Raw genomic sequence first — 14,882 nt, 5'->3', positions numbered from 1 at the left:
AGCAAACAAACAGAGATGAACGAACAATACAATAACTGAAATGAAAATTACACTAGAAGGAATCAATAGCAGAATAACTGAGGCAGAAGAACGGAAAAGTGACCTGGAAGACAGAATGGTGGAATTCACTGCTGTGGAACAGAATAAAGAAAAAAGAATGAAAAGAAATGAAGACAGCCTAAGAGACCTGTGGGACAACATTAAACGCAAAAACATTCACATTATAGGGGTCCCAGAAGGAGAAGAGAGAGAGAAAGGACCAGAGAAAATATTTGAAGAAATTATAGTTGAAAACTTCCCTAACATGGGAAAGGAAATAGCCACCCAAGTCCAGGAAGTGCAGCGAGTCCCATACAGGATAAACCCAAGGAAAAACAGGCTGAGACACATAGTAATCAAATTGGCAAAAATTAAAGACAAAGAAAAAGTATTGAAAGCAGCAAGGGAAAAACGACAGATAACATACAAGGGAACTCCCATAAGGTTAACAGCTGATTTCTCAGCAGAAACTCTACAAGCCAGAAGAGAGTGGCATGATATACTTAAAGTGATGAAAGGGAAGAAACTACAACCAAGATTACTCTACCCGGCAAGGATCTCATTCAGATTCGATGGAGAACTCAAAAGCTTTACAGACAAGCAAAAATTAAGAGTATTCAGCACCACCAAACCAGCCCTACAACAAATGCTAAAGGGACTTCTCTAAGTAGGAAACACAAGAGAAGAAAAGGACCTACAAAAACAAACCCAAAACAATTAAGAAAATGGTCATAGGAACATACATATCGATAATTACCTTAAACATGAATGGATTAAATGCTCCAACCAAAAGACACAGGCTTGCTGAATGGATACAAAAACAAGACCCATATATATGCTGTCTACAAGAGACCCACTTCAGACCTAGGGACACATACAGACTGAAAGTGAGGGGATGGAAAAAGATATTCCATGCAAATGGAAATCAAAAGAAAGCTGGAGTAGCAATACTCATATCAGACAAAATAGACTTTAAAATAAAGAATGTTACAAGAGACAAGGAAGGACACTACATAATGATCAAGGGATCAATCCAAGAAGAAGATATAACAATTATAAATATATATGCACACAACACAGGAGCACCTCAATACATAAGGCAACTGCTAACAGCTATAAAAGAGGAAACTGACAGTAACACAATAATAGTGGGGGACTTTAACACCTCACTTACACCAATGGACAGATCATCCAAAATGAAAATAAATAAGGAAACAGAAGCTTTAAATGACACAATAGACCAGATAGATTTAATTGATATTTATAGGACATTCCATCCAAAAACAGCAGATTACACTTTCTTCTCAAGTGCGCACGGAACACTCTCCAGGATAGATCACATCTTGGGTCACAAATCAAGCCTCAGTAAATTTAAGAAAATTGAAATCATATCAAGCATCTTTTCTGACCACAATGCTATGAGATTAGAAATCAATTACAGGGAAAAAAACGTAAAAAACACAAACACATGGAGGCTAAACAATACGTTACTAAATAACCAAGAGATCACTGAAGAAATCAAAGAGGAAATCAAAAAATACCTAGAGACAAATGACAATGAAAACACGACCATCCAAAACCTATGGGATGCAGCAAAAGCAGCTCTAAGAGGCAAGTTTATAGCTATACAAGCCTACCTCAAGAAACAAGAAAAATCTCAAATAAACAATCTGACCTTACACCTAAAGGAACTAGAGAAAGAAGAACAAACAAAACCCAAAGTTAGCAGAAGGAAAGAAATCATAAAGATCAGAGCAGAAATAAATGAAATGGAAACAAACAAAACAATAGCAAAGATCAATAAAACTAAAAGCTGGTTCTTTGAGAAGATAAACAAAATTGATAAACCATTAGCCAGACTCATCAAGAAAACGAGGGAGAGGACTCAAATCAATAAAATTAGAAATGAAAAAGGAGAAGTTACAACAGACACTGCAGAAATACAAAGCATCCTAAGAGACTACTACAAGCAACTCTATGCCAATAAAATGGACAAATTCTTAGAAAGAGATAACCTTCCAAGACTGAACCAGGAAGAAACAGAAAATATGAACAGACCAATCACAAGTAATGAAATTGAAACTGTGATTAAATGTCTTCCAACAAACAAAAGTCCAGGACCAGATCGCTTCACAGGTGAATTCTATCAGACGTTTAGAGAAGAGCTAACACCCATCCTTCTCAAACTCTTCCAAAAAATTGCATAGGAAGGAACACTCCCAAACTCATTCTATGAGGCCACCATCACCCTGGTACCAAAACCAGACAAAGATACTACAAAAAAATAAAATTACAGACCAATATCACTGATGAGTATAGATGCGAAAATCCTCAACAAAATACTAGCAAACAGAATCCAACAACACATTAAAAGGATCATACACCATGATCAAGTGGGATTTATCCCAGGGATGCAAGGATTCTTCAATATACGCAAATCAATTGATGTGATACACCATATTAACAAATTGAAGAATAAAAACCATATGATTATCTCAATAGATGCAGAAAAACTTTTGACAAAATTCAACATCCATTTATGATAAAAACTCTCCAGAAAGTGGGCATAGAGGGAACCTACCTCAACATAATAAAGGCCAGATATGACAAACCCACAGCAAACATCATTCTCAGTGTTGAAAAACTGAAAGCATTTCCTCTAAGATCAGGAACAAGACAAGGATGTCCACTCTCACCACTATTATTCAACATAGTTTTGGAAGTCCTAGCCACGGCAGTCAGAGAAGAAAAATAAATAAAAGGAATACAAATTGGAAAAGAAGAAGTAAAAGTGTCACTGTTTGCAGATGACATGACACTATACATAGAGAATTCTAAAAACGCCACCAGAAAACTACTAGAGCTAGTCAATGAATTTGGTAAAGCTGCAGGATACAAAATTAATGCACATTAATCTCTTGCATTCCTATACACTAATGATGAAAAATCTGAAAGAGAAATTAAGGAAACACTCCCATTTACCATTTCAACAAAAAGAATAAAATACCTAGGAATAAACCTACCTAGGGATACAAAAGACCTGTATGCAGAAAACGATAAGACACTGATGAAAGAAATTAAAGATGATACCAACAGATGGAGAGATATACCATGTTCTTGGATTGGAAGAATCAATACTGTGAAAATGACTCTACTACCCAAAGCAACCTACAGATTCAATGCAATCTCTATCAAATTACCAATGGCATTTTTTACGGAACTAGAACAAAAAGTCTTAAAATTTGTATGGAGACACAAAGGACCCCGAATAGCCAAAGCAGTCTTGAGGGAAAAAAACGGAGCTGGAGGAATCAGGCTCCCTGACTTCAGACTATACTAAAAAGCTACAATAATCAAGACAATATGATACTGGCACAAAAACAGAAACATAGATCAATGGAATAAGATAGAAAGCCCAGAGATAAACCCACACACTTATGGTCAACTAATCTATGACAAAGGAGGCAAGGATATACAATGGAGAAAAGACAGTCTGTTCAATAAGTGGTGCTGGGAAAACTGGACAGCTACGTGTAAAAGAATGAAATTAGAACACTCCCTAACACCATACACAAAAACAAACTCAAAATGGATTCGAGACCTAAATGTAAGACCAGACACTATAAAACTCTTAGAGGAAAACATAAGAAGAACACTCTTTGACATAAATCACAGCAAGATCTTTTTTGATCCACCTCCTAGAGTAATGGAAATAAAAACAAAAATAAACAAATGGGACCTAATGAAACTTAAAAGCTTTTGCACAGCAAAGGAAACCATAGAGCCAAAAAGACAACCCTCCGAATGGGAGAAAATATTTGCAAACAAATCAATGGACAAAGGATTAGGACAAAGGATTAATCTCCAAAATATATAAACAGCTCATGCAGCTCAATATTAAAAAAACAAACAACCCAATCCAAAAATGGGCAGAAGACCTAAATAGACATTTCTCCAAAGAAGACATACAGATGGCCAAGAAGCACATGAAAAGCTGCTCAACATCACTAATTATTAGAGAAATGCAAATCAAAACTACAATGAGGTGTCACCTCACACCAGTTAGAATGGGCATCATCAGAAAATCTACAAACAACAAATGCTGGAGAGGGTGTGGAGAAAAGGGAACCCTCTTGCACTGTTTGTGGGAATGTAAATTGATACAGCCACTGTGGAGAACAGTATGGAGGTTCCTTAAAAAACTAAAAATAGAATTACCATATGATCCAGCAATCCCACTACTGGGCATATACCCAGAGAAAACCATAATTCAAAAAGACACATGCACCCCAGCGTTCATTGCAGCACTATTTACAATAGCCAGGTCATGGAAGCAACCTAAATGCCCATTGACAGATGAATGGATAAAGAAGTTGTGGTACATATATACAGTGGAATAATACTCAGCCATAAAAAGGAACAAAACTGGGTTGTTTGTTGAGACGTGGATGGATCTAAAGACTTTCATACAGGATAAAGTAAATCAGAAAGAGAGAAACAAATATCATATATTGACGCATGTATATGGAACCTAGAAAAATGGTACAAATGAACCAGTTTGCAGGGCAGAAGTTGAGACACAGATGTAGAGAAGAAACGTATGGACACCAAGGGGGGAAAGCCGCAGGGTGGTGGGGATGGTGGTGTGCTGAATTGGGAGATTGGGATTGACATGTATACACTGATGTGTATAAAATTGATGACTAATAAGAAAAAAAAATGAATCTTTGCTAAATCCACCTATTCTAGTAGATTTTCTGTAGCTTCTTAGGATTTTCTACATACACAGTCATGTCATTTGTGAATAAAGAATTTCTTTTTCTAATTTTTATGCCTTATTTCTTTTTCTTTACCTTATTGCTCTGGCTAAGACTTCCAGATCGATACTGAATGGAAATAGTGAGGGCGAACATCCTCGCCTTGTTCCATGAAATACTCTCCCTGGTGGCATTTCTTGCTTAGCTCTTCTTCACATTGGAATTTTGTTAGACTCAGAGTTCTATGGGGCAGTTTCTGTGTGACAGATGATCTGAAACTAGGACATTAACCATTTTAGAATCAACATGCTCACTGCCACTAGGTTCACCAGGTCATTGCAAAGATTACCTTAAAGAATAGTGGGCTCCCTGAATCGTGATTTTTTAAAAGTATTTATGCCATGTGTGCCGTATAAGCTTTTCAGAGTAGAAACCATGATGGACTTGTGGTGTTTTCTAGGAAGATTTTTTTCATGACAAAATCTTTGAAGCATTAGTGAAGTAGTTTATTTACATTGGGGCAGAACATATTTTTAAGTATTGGTGATGGTTTTTAAATTTTTTAACAGCTTTGTTAAAGGATAACGTGCATACCATAAAGTTCTCCCATGTAAAAGTGTACAATTCAGTGGTTTTAGTATATTTACAAAGTTGTGCAACCATCACCATAGTCTGACTGTAGAACATTTTCATCATTCCAGAAGAACCTTGTACCCACTGGCAGTTTCTCCCCACTCCGCCTCCCCTAGCCTCGGGCTGACACTCATCCACTTCCTGTCTTTATGGATTTATTGGGCAGAGATTTTTCATCAGAGTTTTTTGAATAGAATTCAGGGGATCCATAAACTTTGACGGGGATAAAAATTACACTAAGGTTATTTTTATTAACCTCTAATTAAAATGTAGCACTTCCTTCAATTATGAATATAGGAAACAAGCCATCATAGTACATACTACCTGTGACTCTTGTCATTAGTAGAGATCACAGAGTTTCCTACCATATTACTGTTATTACGGATATCTTGACATATCATTTACACTTAGTACTACCTCAGCATTACAGACCATTAGGCCTGCTGCTAGATCTTATTATTTAATGCACTAATAAAAAGGATATGTATTATTATATCACAGTCCTGTTTAATATTTTGATAACCACAGTTATATCTGCCGTAATGCGACATATGGGTTCCTAAAAATCACCACACAGTGCAAACCTGCACAATAAAAACCACACAGTTTATGGGGAAAATGGGATTTTGAGCATAACACTCAAAAACTTTATCAGTGACCCATTTTTTAAAAGGACAGAAATGTAATTTAAACGGTAGTACAGTTTTATACATGTTAAGTAGTTAAGAAATACACAAATATTGCCATAAATGTGGCACTTTACCTTGAAAAAGACCTGAAGTCTGCAGGTAGAACTGGGCGTCGGAGAGGAGGTTGCAGTTTGTGACTTACTGGAAAGTGGTAGAAGGAGGGTTAGTGGATGGAAAGTCGTAGCAGCAGATGTGGATGGATGTGGCTCGTGACACTCCGCGGGTGGTGGTGGAGGGGCGTGGGGCGTGTATTCGTACATGGCCCGGCCCAGTTCACCTAGTGTTTCTCGTGGACAAAGTCGCACATTAACAAACACAAACTTCACATCACGCTCAGGTTGTTCCCTAATATATCCGATGCGTTGGAACAAATGTATGTTTTCAAAACAAGTGTCATAGCAGAACCAACTGTATTTCAGAATAACCTCTCCTTTAGGGTTTTATGTTAAATTCCTACCTAAGATGTAATCAGGAGCTCCCTCACTTTTGTCCTCGTAGCACAGCTGGGAGTGTGTTTGTGTAACATCTCCATCAGAGTGCGTGTCACAGTACATGACAGCTGATTACATCCATGGGTCTCTGCTCCTCCGTGCGTGCGTTAAGGAGCCCCTCTCACTCATCCTGGCTTCCCCAGTGTAGCACATGCCATACCTGCTACAGAGGATGCTCCTTGAATGGAACTGATAGGAAGAGTTCAGGAAAAAGGCAGAACAGTGACCCTCAGGTATAGACTGAAAAAATGCTAAAGGTATTTGAGGTTGGTGAAAAGTTGGTTTAAGAGAATATTTGAGCTAGAAAGATCCTAAAGAGAGATCCAATCTCAACCATTCATTTTACAGGGGAGGGCAGGTGATTAAATCTCTTGCTTAACATCCCACATGATTCTAATCAGATAATCATTTAGTTGGAAAAAAATACTGTCTTCAGATGTAATATATTTTCCCATGGATTGTTAACTGATTCTAAAGATGCTGGGAAAACAGAATTTTAACTAACAGAAGTCTACTTGGCAATGCACTTTGCAAACTCCTCCCCTCTGGTCCTTTGAACAGAGTATAACTGGTTACAGAAAAAGTAAATACTGTTGTAAAAAATTCTTAATTTTTGCAGTAAGGAAGGCAGGGTAAGTTCTGAGCAGCCTGTCTGCTTCACCAGGGTTTTGCCATCTGTCGCTAAAGACAAGGGTCTTAATTCAAAGCCTTTCTCTGAAATAGGCACTCTCACACATTGCTGGGGGAGCACAAAGCGATTCAGTCCTTCTGGCAAGGAATCTGTCAGTGTTTTCTAAAAACTGCAGACGAGCTGACCCTTTGCAGTGGCAGTGTCACTTTGGGAATCTCTCGTTCAGGTACAGCCGCATGTGTATAAAATGGTATATGTACAAGTTTTTCATGGCAGCATTGCTTTATAACAAGCAAGAGTTAGGAAACGATCCAAGTGTCTAGCAAGAAGGAACTGAGTGAATAGCCGTGGCACATGGACTATTACCATGAGACAGAATAGGAAGGTCTTGGATGCAGAAATATTTCCAGGATATACTATTAAGTGAAAAGAAGCAGGACGCTGAAAGATTCATGTGGTATTCTACATACGGGATGGGAATAAGGATATATATATATATATATATATTTTATATATATATATATTTTTAAGAATATATATATTTTTGAAACCATGCTCAGGTATTAACTATTTAAAAACCCCCAATAAGTTAAAAATAGAGAAAAAAGGAAAGAGTAAAACAGCACAGCTGCCACATCTCATTCACCCATGGCAGGCTTCCTGTGGTGTTGGGGTCAGGAGGACACAGCCTGAAACCGAATTTGGACTTTTGACCAGAACATGGGACATCCTCATCACTAGTTTGCAACTGTCGGGATGACCTGTCAGGGTTCTCGACCTTTTCTTTTTTCTTTTTTTTTTTTTTAATAAATTTATTTATTTTTGGCCACGTTGGGTCTTCATTGCTGCGCGCAGGCTTTCTCTAGTTGCGGCGAGCGGGGGCTGCTCTTCGTTGCGGTGCGCGGGCTTCTCATTGCAGTGGCTTCTCTTGTTGCGGAGCTTGGGCTCTAGGCGTGCGGGCTTCAGTAGTTGTGGCACACGGGCTCAGTAGTTGTGGCTCGCGGGCCGTAGGGCGCAGGCTCAGTAGTTGTGGCGCACGGGCTTAGTTGCTCCACGGCATGTGGGATCTTCCCGGACCAGGGCTCGAATCCATGTCCCCTACATTGGCAGGCGGATTCTCAACCACTGAGCCACCAGGAAGTCCCTAGAATGATGTTTTTAAATGAAATAAAATACATCAGGGTGTAAAATAGCTAGGAAGCCTCTTCCAGTAGAGAGGAAGCAGCATGATTAAGAGCACAGAGGTCTGGAAGCACCGAGAGTAATCCCAACATGGTTCAAACGTAGGCCCCGTGGGAGGAGGCAGAGGCTGAGCAAGGCCAGGTTCTCCACTGGAGTCTACCGGTGTCTTTCCAAGCTTCCTTCTCCTCTTCTTTCCTTCTTTTTCTTCTTTTTCTTTTTTAATATTTGCCCCAGACCTAACAATGCTACACCCTCAGTAGGCACTGTAATGAATTAAAGTGTCGCTACGACTTGTTGATTCTTCTTGATGACCACCGCCTTCACTAAAGGCTCACCGCAGAGTCTATATAAAGGCTGACAAAGAGCCAGTTATATTTGGGCATCAGCCAATTGCCATGGTTTAGCCATACACGTATGGTAAAGCAAACAGAACATTCCAGCTACGGTTTAGAGACAGGGACCCCACACATGAGCGGGAAATCAACACATCTTTTGGGTGGATGACGTTGGTTTTATGAAATTACTTCATTGTATTTCATTAATTCCCTAAGGACTTTTAAAGGCATTTCCGCTATATTTGTGTATTGTCCTCTTAAGTATTTTCTAGTTGTTCTATCCTGGGTATTAATTTGGGAGTTGTTTTGTAGAATGTGGAAGTCTCAGAAGAGTCAGCTGAAAAAAATACCCTTCTCGGTAATTGAAGAAAACAAATTCATGTATTCATGGTGATCACGGGTAAGTCACCTTTCCTTATCTCACCTTATATCTATATTTAATAAGTAACTGGGGAGCACTGATAATGTGGAGTCCCAGCAGTGCGTTTGTGTGACCTGTAATCCTTTCTCTTTTGTTTGACCTATTTATACACACCTTCTAAATTTAATCAGAGTAAAATGTCAGTTACTTACAAGAGAAATGCAGATCAGAAAGTTCTTGTTCTCAGTACCCAGAATTTTAAACCTAAGGAAGTGAATTCATATAGCTTTCAAAATCGGAATGTAAACTCACATGTCAGCATTTCATCTGAATGTCTGTCTGGAAAGAGATCTTTCTGCGGGGTTTCAAGTCTTATAAAAAGGCTTATTGACCCAGTAAGCACTTTCTTGATTTGTGTTTCCTTCTATCAAACCTTCATTTCATAGGCAAAGTTTCTTTAGAATCCATTTTGATCAGTTAAAAGGTAAAATCGTTTCCATTGTTTTCCACTTAAGCATAAGAGCATTTTTAAGACCCTGAAAGCAGTAAGTAGCCCTCTCCCTGTCTCCCTGTCTTCTTTCTCTTTGCTGAGAAGTTTTCATATTTATAATATTTTGCGTGACCTTATGTTGATGAGAATCAAGACATATAGTTAACTTTTTAGAGACTGGGAGTTTACAGCACACCATCCAGTGCTCATTGATTTTTATTTAACTCCATTTCCTTCGCGCAGAAGCCGATTTCTCATCCATGTGGAAGGCAGGAAGCAGACATCAATACCTAATACTTAACCTTGAAAACAAAAAGAGGATTGTAATCCTTCGTAAGCAACATTTAATACCAAAGGGGAGCAGAGACTGAAAGTTAATTTTTAAACATCTATATTTTGTTTGTCTTCAGGTTAACCATTTTCATGTGTAAGAAATACTTTTCATGTGTAAGAAATATCTTTCATGTGTAAGAAATTAGACCTAATTGTATATTATATATAATATACAAACTTGGAATTATGCTAAGAGAGAAAAAGCCTTCTCTGTAAAGATGCACGCTACAGTTAAATACTCGAGAAGCTCTTTCAAAGTGTGAACATCAAATAGAGAATCCATACATATAAAATGCTGTTTTAACTGATTTTTTTAAAACCTGCGCATACATTTAAATTATAACCAGTAGCTTATCAGAGTCAGCTCCAAATCTATGAGAAATATGTTCTCTTGTGGTTTTCAGCCCTGAACTTTGCTGTGTAGAGACATAAAATGATATGATATAAAATATTTTAAACCAGAAACTATCGCCTGGGTTACTGACAGTCGAGGTCCTTCTGTTCCACAAGCTGAGCAGAGCCCCCTCTTGTCTAGGTCAGTCGTAGTCCTATCAACTTATACAAACAAAAGCTTGCTGGAAGATCAAGTTTTATATGCATTTTTTTTTTATCATTAAAGACTAAAAGATTTCTGTTTTAACTTGTAATTTTTTAAAGAATATACTGATCCGCTTCAGTCAATAAAAAATATTTTTACTAATAAAAATAATTTTCTGGGATTTCTTTTTATGACACAGGGGTGAAATAAGGAAAGTTAGTCTCTTGAAACCAAACCTGGCAAGTTAATTTCCTCAGGAACGGGAATGTATTTTTTTTAAGCATTGCAGATATCAAAGTTCTATTGTGCTGTATAAATGCCCCTTTGTTAAAAGGTTTCAGTGCTACTTCAGAGGTGATTTTCATGAGAGTGGAGGAGCCACCCCATTTAGCCTTTTTAATTAGGGTGCTGAAAAGAGAAATTGGGTGAGGTTTGGCTATGTTCTTTATAAATGCTTGCTTTCTGCCCAGGATAGGCTGGTTTGTACAGAGCAAGACTGAGAAAGGTAGTGTGTAGTCGATTCTGAACTATTGCCTCCAAGGTAGAAACCTGAAATGTCCCTGGAGAGGCTGACTTTCTGAGAAACAAAATATTAAATTTTCTCCTTCTCTTTATGATAGTTTTATGGCTGCATGTCAACTTGCCTAGTGAAAAGAGAACACTGGTTAGGTGCTAAAAAGAACAATTTCAGGGAACTAAAGGATTTGAAAGAAGTCAAAAGTTATTTTGTAACTAAATGTATTTTAGCTCATAGGATTATAGTATCTACAACACCTATTCTTACCCTTCCACATTCTTGTGAATTACAGCACATGCAGTTCAAAAATGGAAACCTTAAATTATCAATTTATCTCTCTCAACCTAAGTTATTTAAATATGTGAGCAATTTCTGTTAAAGAGAGGCAGCCTCAGTATGTTGAAATAGTTGCAAGATGAAACTAGATTTTAGCCTTAATATTTTGTCATCAACATTCTTTCACCTTAAGAGGAGGCGGGAATTCCCTGATGGTCCAGTGGTTAGGACTCTATACTTTCACTGCTGAGGGCACGGGTTCGATCCCTAGTCAGGGAACTAGGATCCCGCAGGCCCCGGGGCCAAAAATAGAAGAAAAAAAAAAGAGGAGGCAACTAAATTGTACTGTAATTTGCCTGCCAGAAATTATCTCAGCCATCAAAAGAGACTGATGTGAGTATATTTTTAGAGTTTGTGAACAGCTCTATTAAACAGAAATAGAAATACCCCCAAAGAAAGAAATCAAGATAATACATAAACACTTAACAACAGTTTTAACTAAAAAGTGCTAATAGCATGCAGGAGCTTGAGAGCCTTTAAGGGGTAAGGTTGGCTCATTTCAGGAACGTGGCTGAGTTTTGGAACCTTGTGCATACCATGGCTAATTGATCCTGCAGTTTTTCTTGGTGGCCTTGACCTGAGACTTTCCTTCTCTGGTTAGATGCCTGTAGCTAGGTGACTGTTTCAAAGGCATGCACCTTTGTTTCTCTTGAGCCATGTGATGACAATTTGGTTGGGGTCCATTTCAGAAAGGTTCATGATTCTGCACCTTAAACAATCATCTTGGCAACCACTTCATACGTGATAGAGAATAGTGAATAAGATCAGATTAAGAAACCAGACACATTAATCAGAACGACAGCTGACACGGGAAGTTAAAAACCAGAATGGCCTTTGCGAGAACTTCATCAAATGAGGGCACATTCATCAGTCCTGTAAATGATGATTTCTGGGTTCTCAGCCAAATGCATGCTTAAGAGAGCTAACAAAAGAAGACAAAATAATTTGAGCGCACATCAAGTGTTGCTTTGCTGGCCACTGGAGACACAACAATGAGCGAAGCAGACTCAATCTTTGTTTACAGTCTAGTGGAAGAGACAGATCTTAATCAAATAATGACAAATAGGTCATGAAAAACTGGTAAGGCTATGAAATAAAGCTTTGAGCTACTGTGTCAGCATATAACAGGGGCATAGGTCAAGGGTGGAGGGCTCAGGGAAGGCTTCCCTGAGGAAGTGACATCTGAACTAAGCTGAAATATGAGTAGATGCTAACTGGCAAACAGGAAGAGAAAGAGCATTCCAGACAATGGTAACAGCATGTGCAAAGGCCCTGAGGTGGAAAGGAGCGTGACACATTTTCGGACCTGATGGACTAGGATGGGGCAAGCTGGAAAGACGCTGGGACCAGATCAGACACACGTGTCAATGAGGCAGGCAGTGTGGGGACTGTAGCACCATCATTTAGTAAGCCCAGTGATGTAAACTCTATTGTTTGTCTTCTTGGATTTTCCTTGAAATCAGGTCTAATTTGTAACCTAAATGCTTTGCCTTTGTAATGGCCCAGGGGAAGCATTAAACAGCCCTGGGGATACCTCACAACAAGGAGAATCTCAGCCAAACAGTGACAGAGTCAGTTCTAGAACCAGGTCTCCTGCCTGAAGGTGTTCCGAGAGGTGAACCTGACAAATTGAGAGTGGGGAAGCTTGTGGCCTTTTGTCCCCAGGAATGCTCTTTCATAAAACTAAGCCGTATGTTGAAGTGCCAAATTATGGAGGGCTGTTCACTCACTTTTTCAACTCCTTTTCACACACATTTTTTACTGGACATTGCTAATGCACCAGACACCCTGCTAGGCACTGAAGGTATAAAACTGAGTAAGACAGGGAATTCCCTGGTGGTCCAGTGGTTAGGACTCCACAAGGGCCTGGGTTCAATCCCTGGTTGGGGAACTAAAATCCCACAAGCTGTGCAGTGCGGGCAAAACAAACAAACAAAACTGAGTAAGACAGGGTGGTCCTTGCCCTCCAGCTGCTCAAAAATATTTCTTACAAACAGATAAATTACATTCAATAGAGATGTTTTAGCAAAGTACTCTGGGATCCCAACAGTATTGAGCCCAGCACCTGGCACAGTAATCAACTCTTTATTATTGAAAGAGTGGTAGTTGGTTGCTGATGAAGTCCCTGTGGCAGACATTCTAAACCCAGAGGGGTGTTGCCTGCTTTAAAAGAAGACGCTGTGTTAAGTGTGAAGATCACAGGAGAAGCGCTTTCGTTGGATGTGGAAAAAGGAGTCCGAGAAACAGCTGGTCTGGAGCCTGCAAATCCCTTTACTGCCGGCCTTATTCCACCACAGCTCTTGACTAGAGTGCTGAGAGTTAAAAATGAAATAATACAGGGCTTCCCTGGTGGCGCAGTGGTTGAGAGTCCGCCTGCCGATGCAGGGGACACGGGTTCGTGCCCGGGTCCGGGAAGATCCCACATGCCGCGGAGCGGCTGGGCCCGTGAGCCATGGCCGCTGAGCCTGTGCGTCCAGAGCCTGTGCTCCGCAACGGGAGAGGCCACAACAGTGAGAGGCCCGCGTATCGCAAAAAAAAAAAAAAAAATGAAATAACACAAGTAAAGGGTTTTGTCCAGTGCCTAGCAAGTAATAAACATTCAGTAAATATTAGCTATTGTTATTCTGGTAAAGAAGCTTTTCGGTGATTGGAATTAGATAAGCCGTGGTTATTTTATATCTTTAGGGGAGTGAGAGGAAAGCCTTGTTAAATACATCTTTCAAGTTCCCAGTGTCAGCTCTGGGACAGGCAGTGAGGAACCAGTGAGGTTACAGAAAGGGTCAGGGAGACAATGTTCAGGGTTATGTAGGCATCACCTTCTCTCTTCAAAGGGGGTGTACCCTCCCTAGTACCTGTATTGGGTGATTTCACACCTATATTCTGAGAGGAAAGCTGAGGATAACAGAAACAAAATAACCATTTGAGAGATTAAAAAAAAAAAGAAAAGAAAAACTTCAGTTCTGTGACCGGTAATTTTAAAAGCAAACGAGTAATAACAGTGTTTTTAAAAATCTCACACCACCTCCTGTAGCAACTGTTCCATGCACTTTGATGGCCCAGCTCTGCGTTTGGTCCAGAGCTGTCTGCAGGCTGTCCCAGCCCTGCCTCTCCTGGTCCCCTTACCGTTTCTCAACTCTTGCAAGGTGTCCTCGTGCAGAGCCCGCAGTCTCTGAAGTCATCGCACAGTTCCGCGTTGATAACAGCTGCAGTTGCATTAGAGATGCACACAGAGTGGACAGCTCAATGGTATGCCTTTGACACATAAAGTAATATAGGACTTTTATAAAGGAAAGAAAAAAATGTCCAGTTGTGATTCCATTGGTCAGATTTCATCGAGGCCAAGTTTTCTCCAATTAACCAGATCCTGGCCTGGTGTGGACAGGACTTGGTGAGTCCGGGCGGAGGGTGTGTGCGAGGACGGAGGGGGGACTGGTGTTTCCGCTCGCACACGAGAGGCGTCGAGGGCCTGGGGGCCCCGGCCCGTGCCCCTACCCTGGCCAGGGGCGCGGCCGGGCGGGGCGGGGCGCGTGGGCGGGGCTACGGCGGCTCC

At 39.9% G+C, this 14,882-nt stretch overlaps 1 protein-coding gene across 1 annotated transcript in view; it reads left to right on the top strand.

Annotated features, from left to right (window-relative positions):
- CCDC62 (coiled-coil domain containing 62) overlaps positions 1 to 9,974 on the top strand; it is a 39,782-nt gene extending 29,808 nt beyond the window's left edge. Inside the window, exons 12-13 of the mRNA XM_082668027.1 lie at positions 9,070 to 9,157; positions 9,852 to 9,974. Of these exons, the coding sequence (XP_082524153.1) occupies positions 9,070 to 9,123 (54 nt within the window). The 3' untranslated portion in view covers positions 9,124 to 9,157; positions 9,852 to 9,974. The remainder of the gene's footprint in view (positions 1 to 9,069; positions 9,158 to 9,851) is intronic.
- The last annotated feature ends 4,908 nt before the right edge of the window (positions 9,975 to 14,882 follow it).

The sequence above is a fragment of the Grampus griseus genome (genome assembly GCF_964374135.1).
Source record: "Grampus griseus genome assembly, chromosome: 12".
Lineage (NCBI taxonomy): Eukaryota > Metazoa > Chordata > Mammalia > Artiodactyla > Delphinidae > Grampus > Grampus griseus.
Note: the sequence above shows the minus strand (reverse complement) of the source record. Positions and strands in the feature narration are given on the sequence as shown.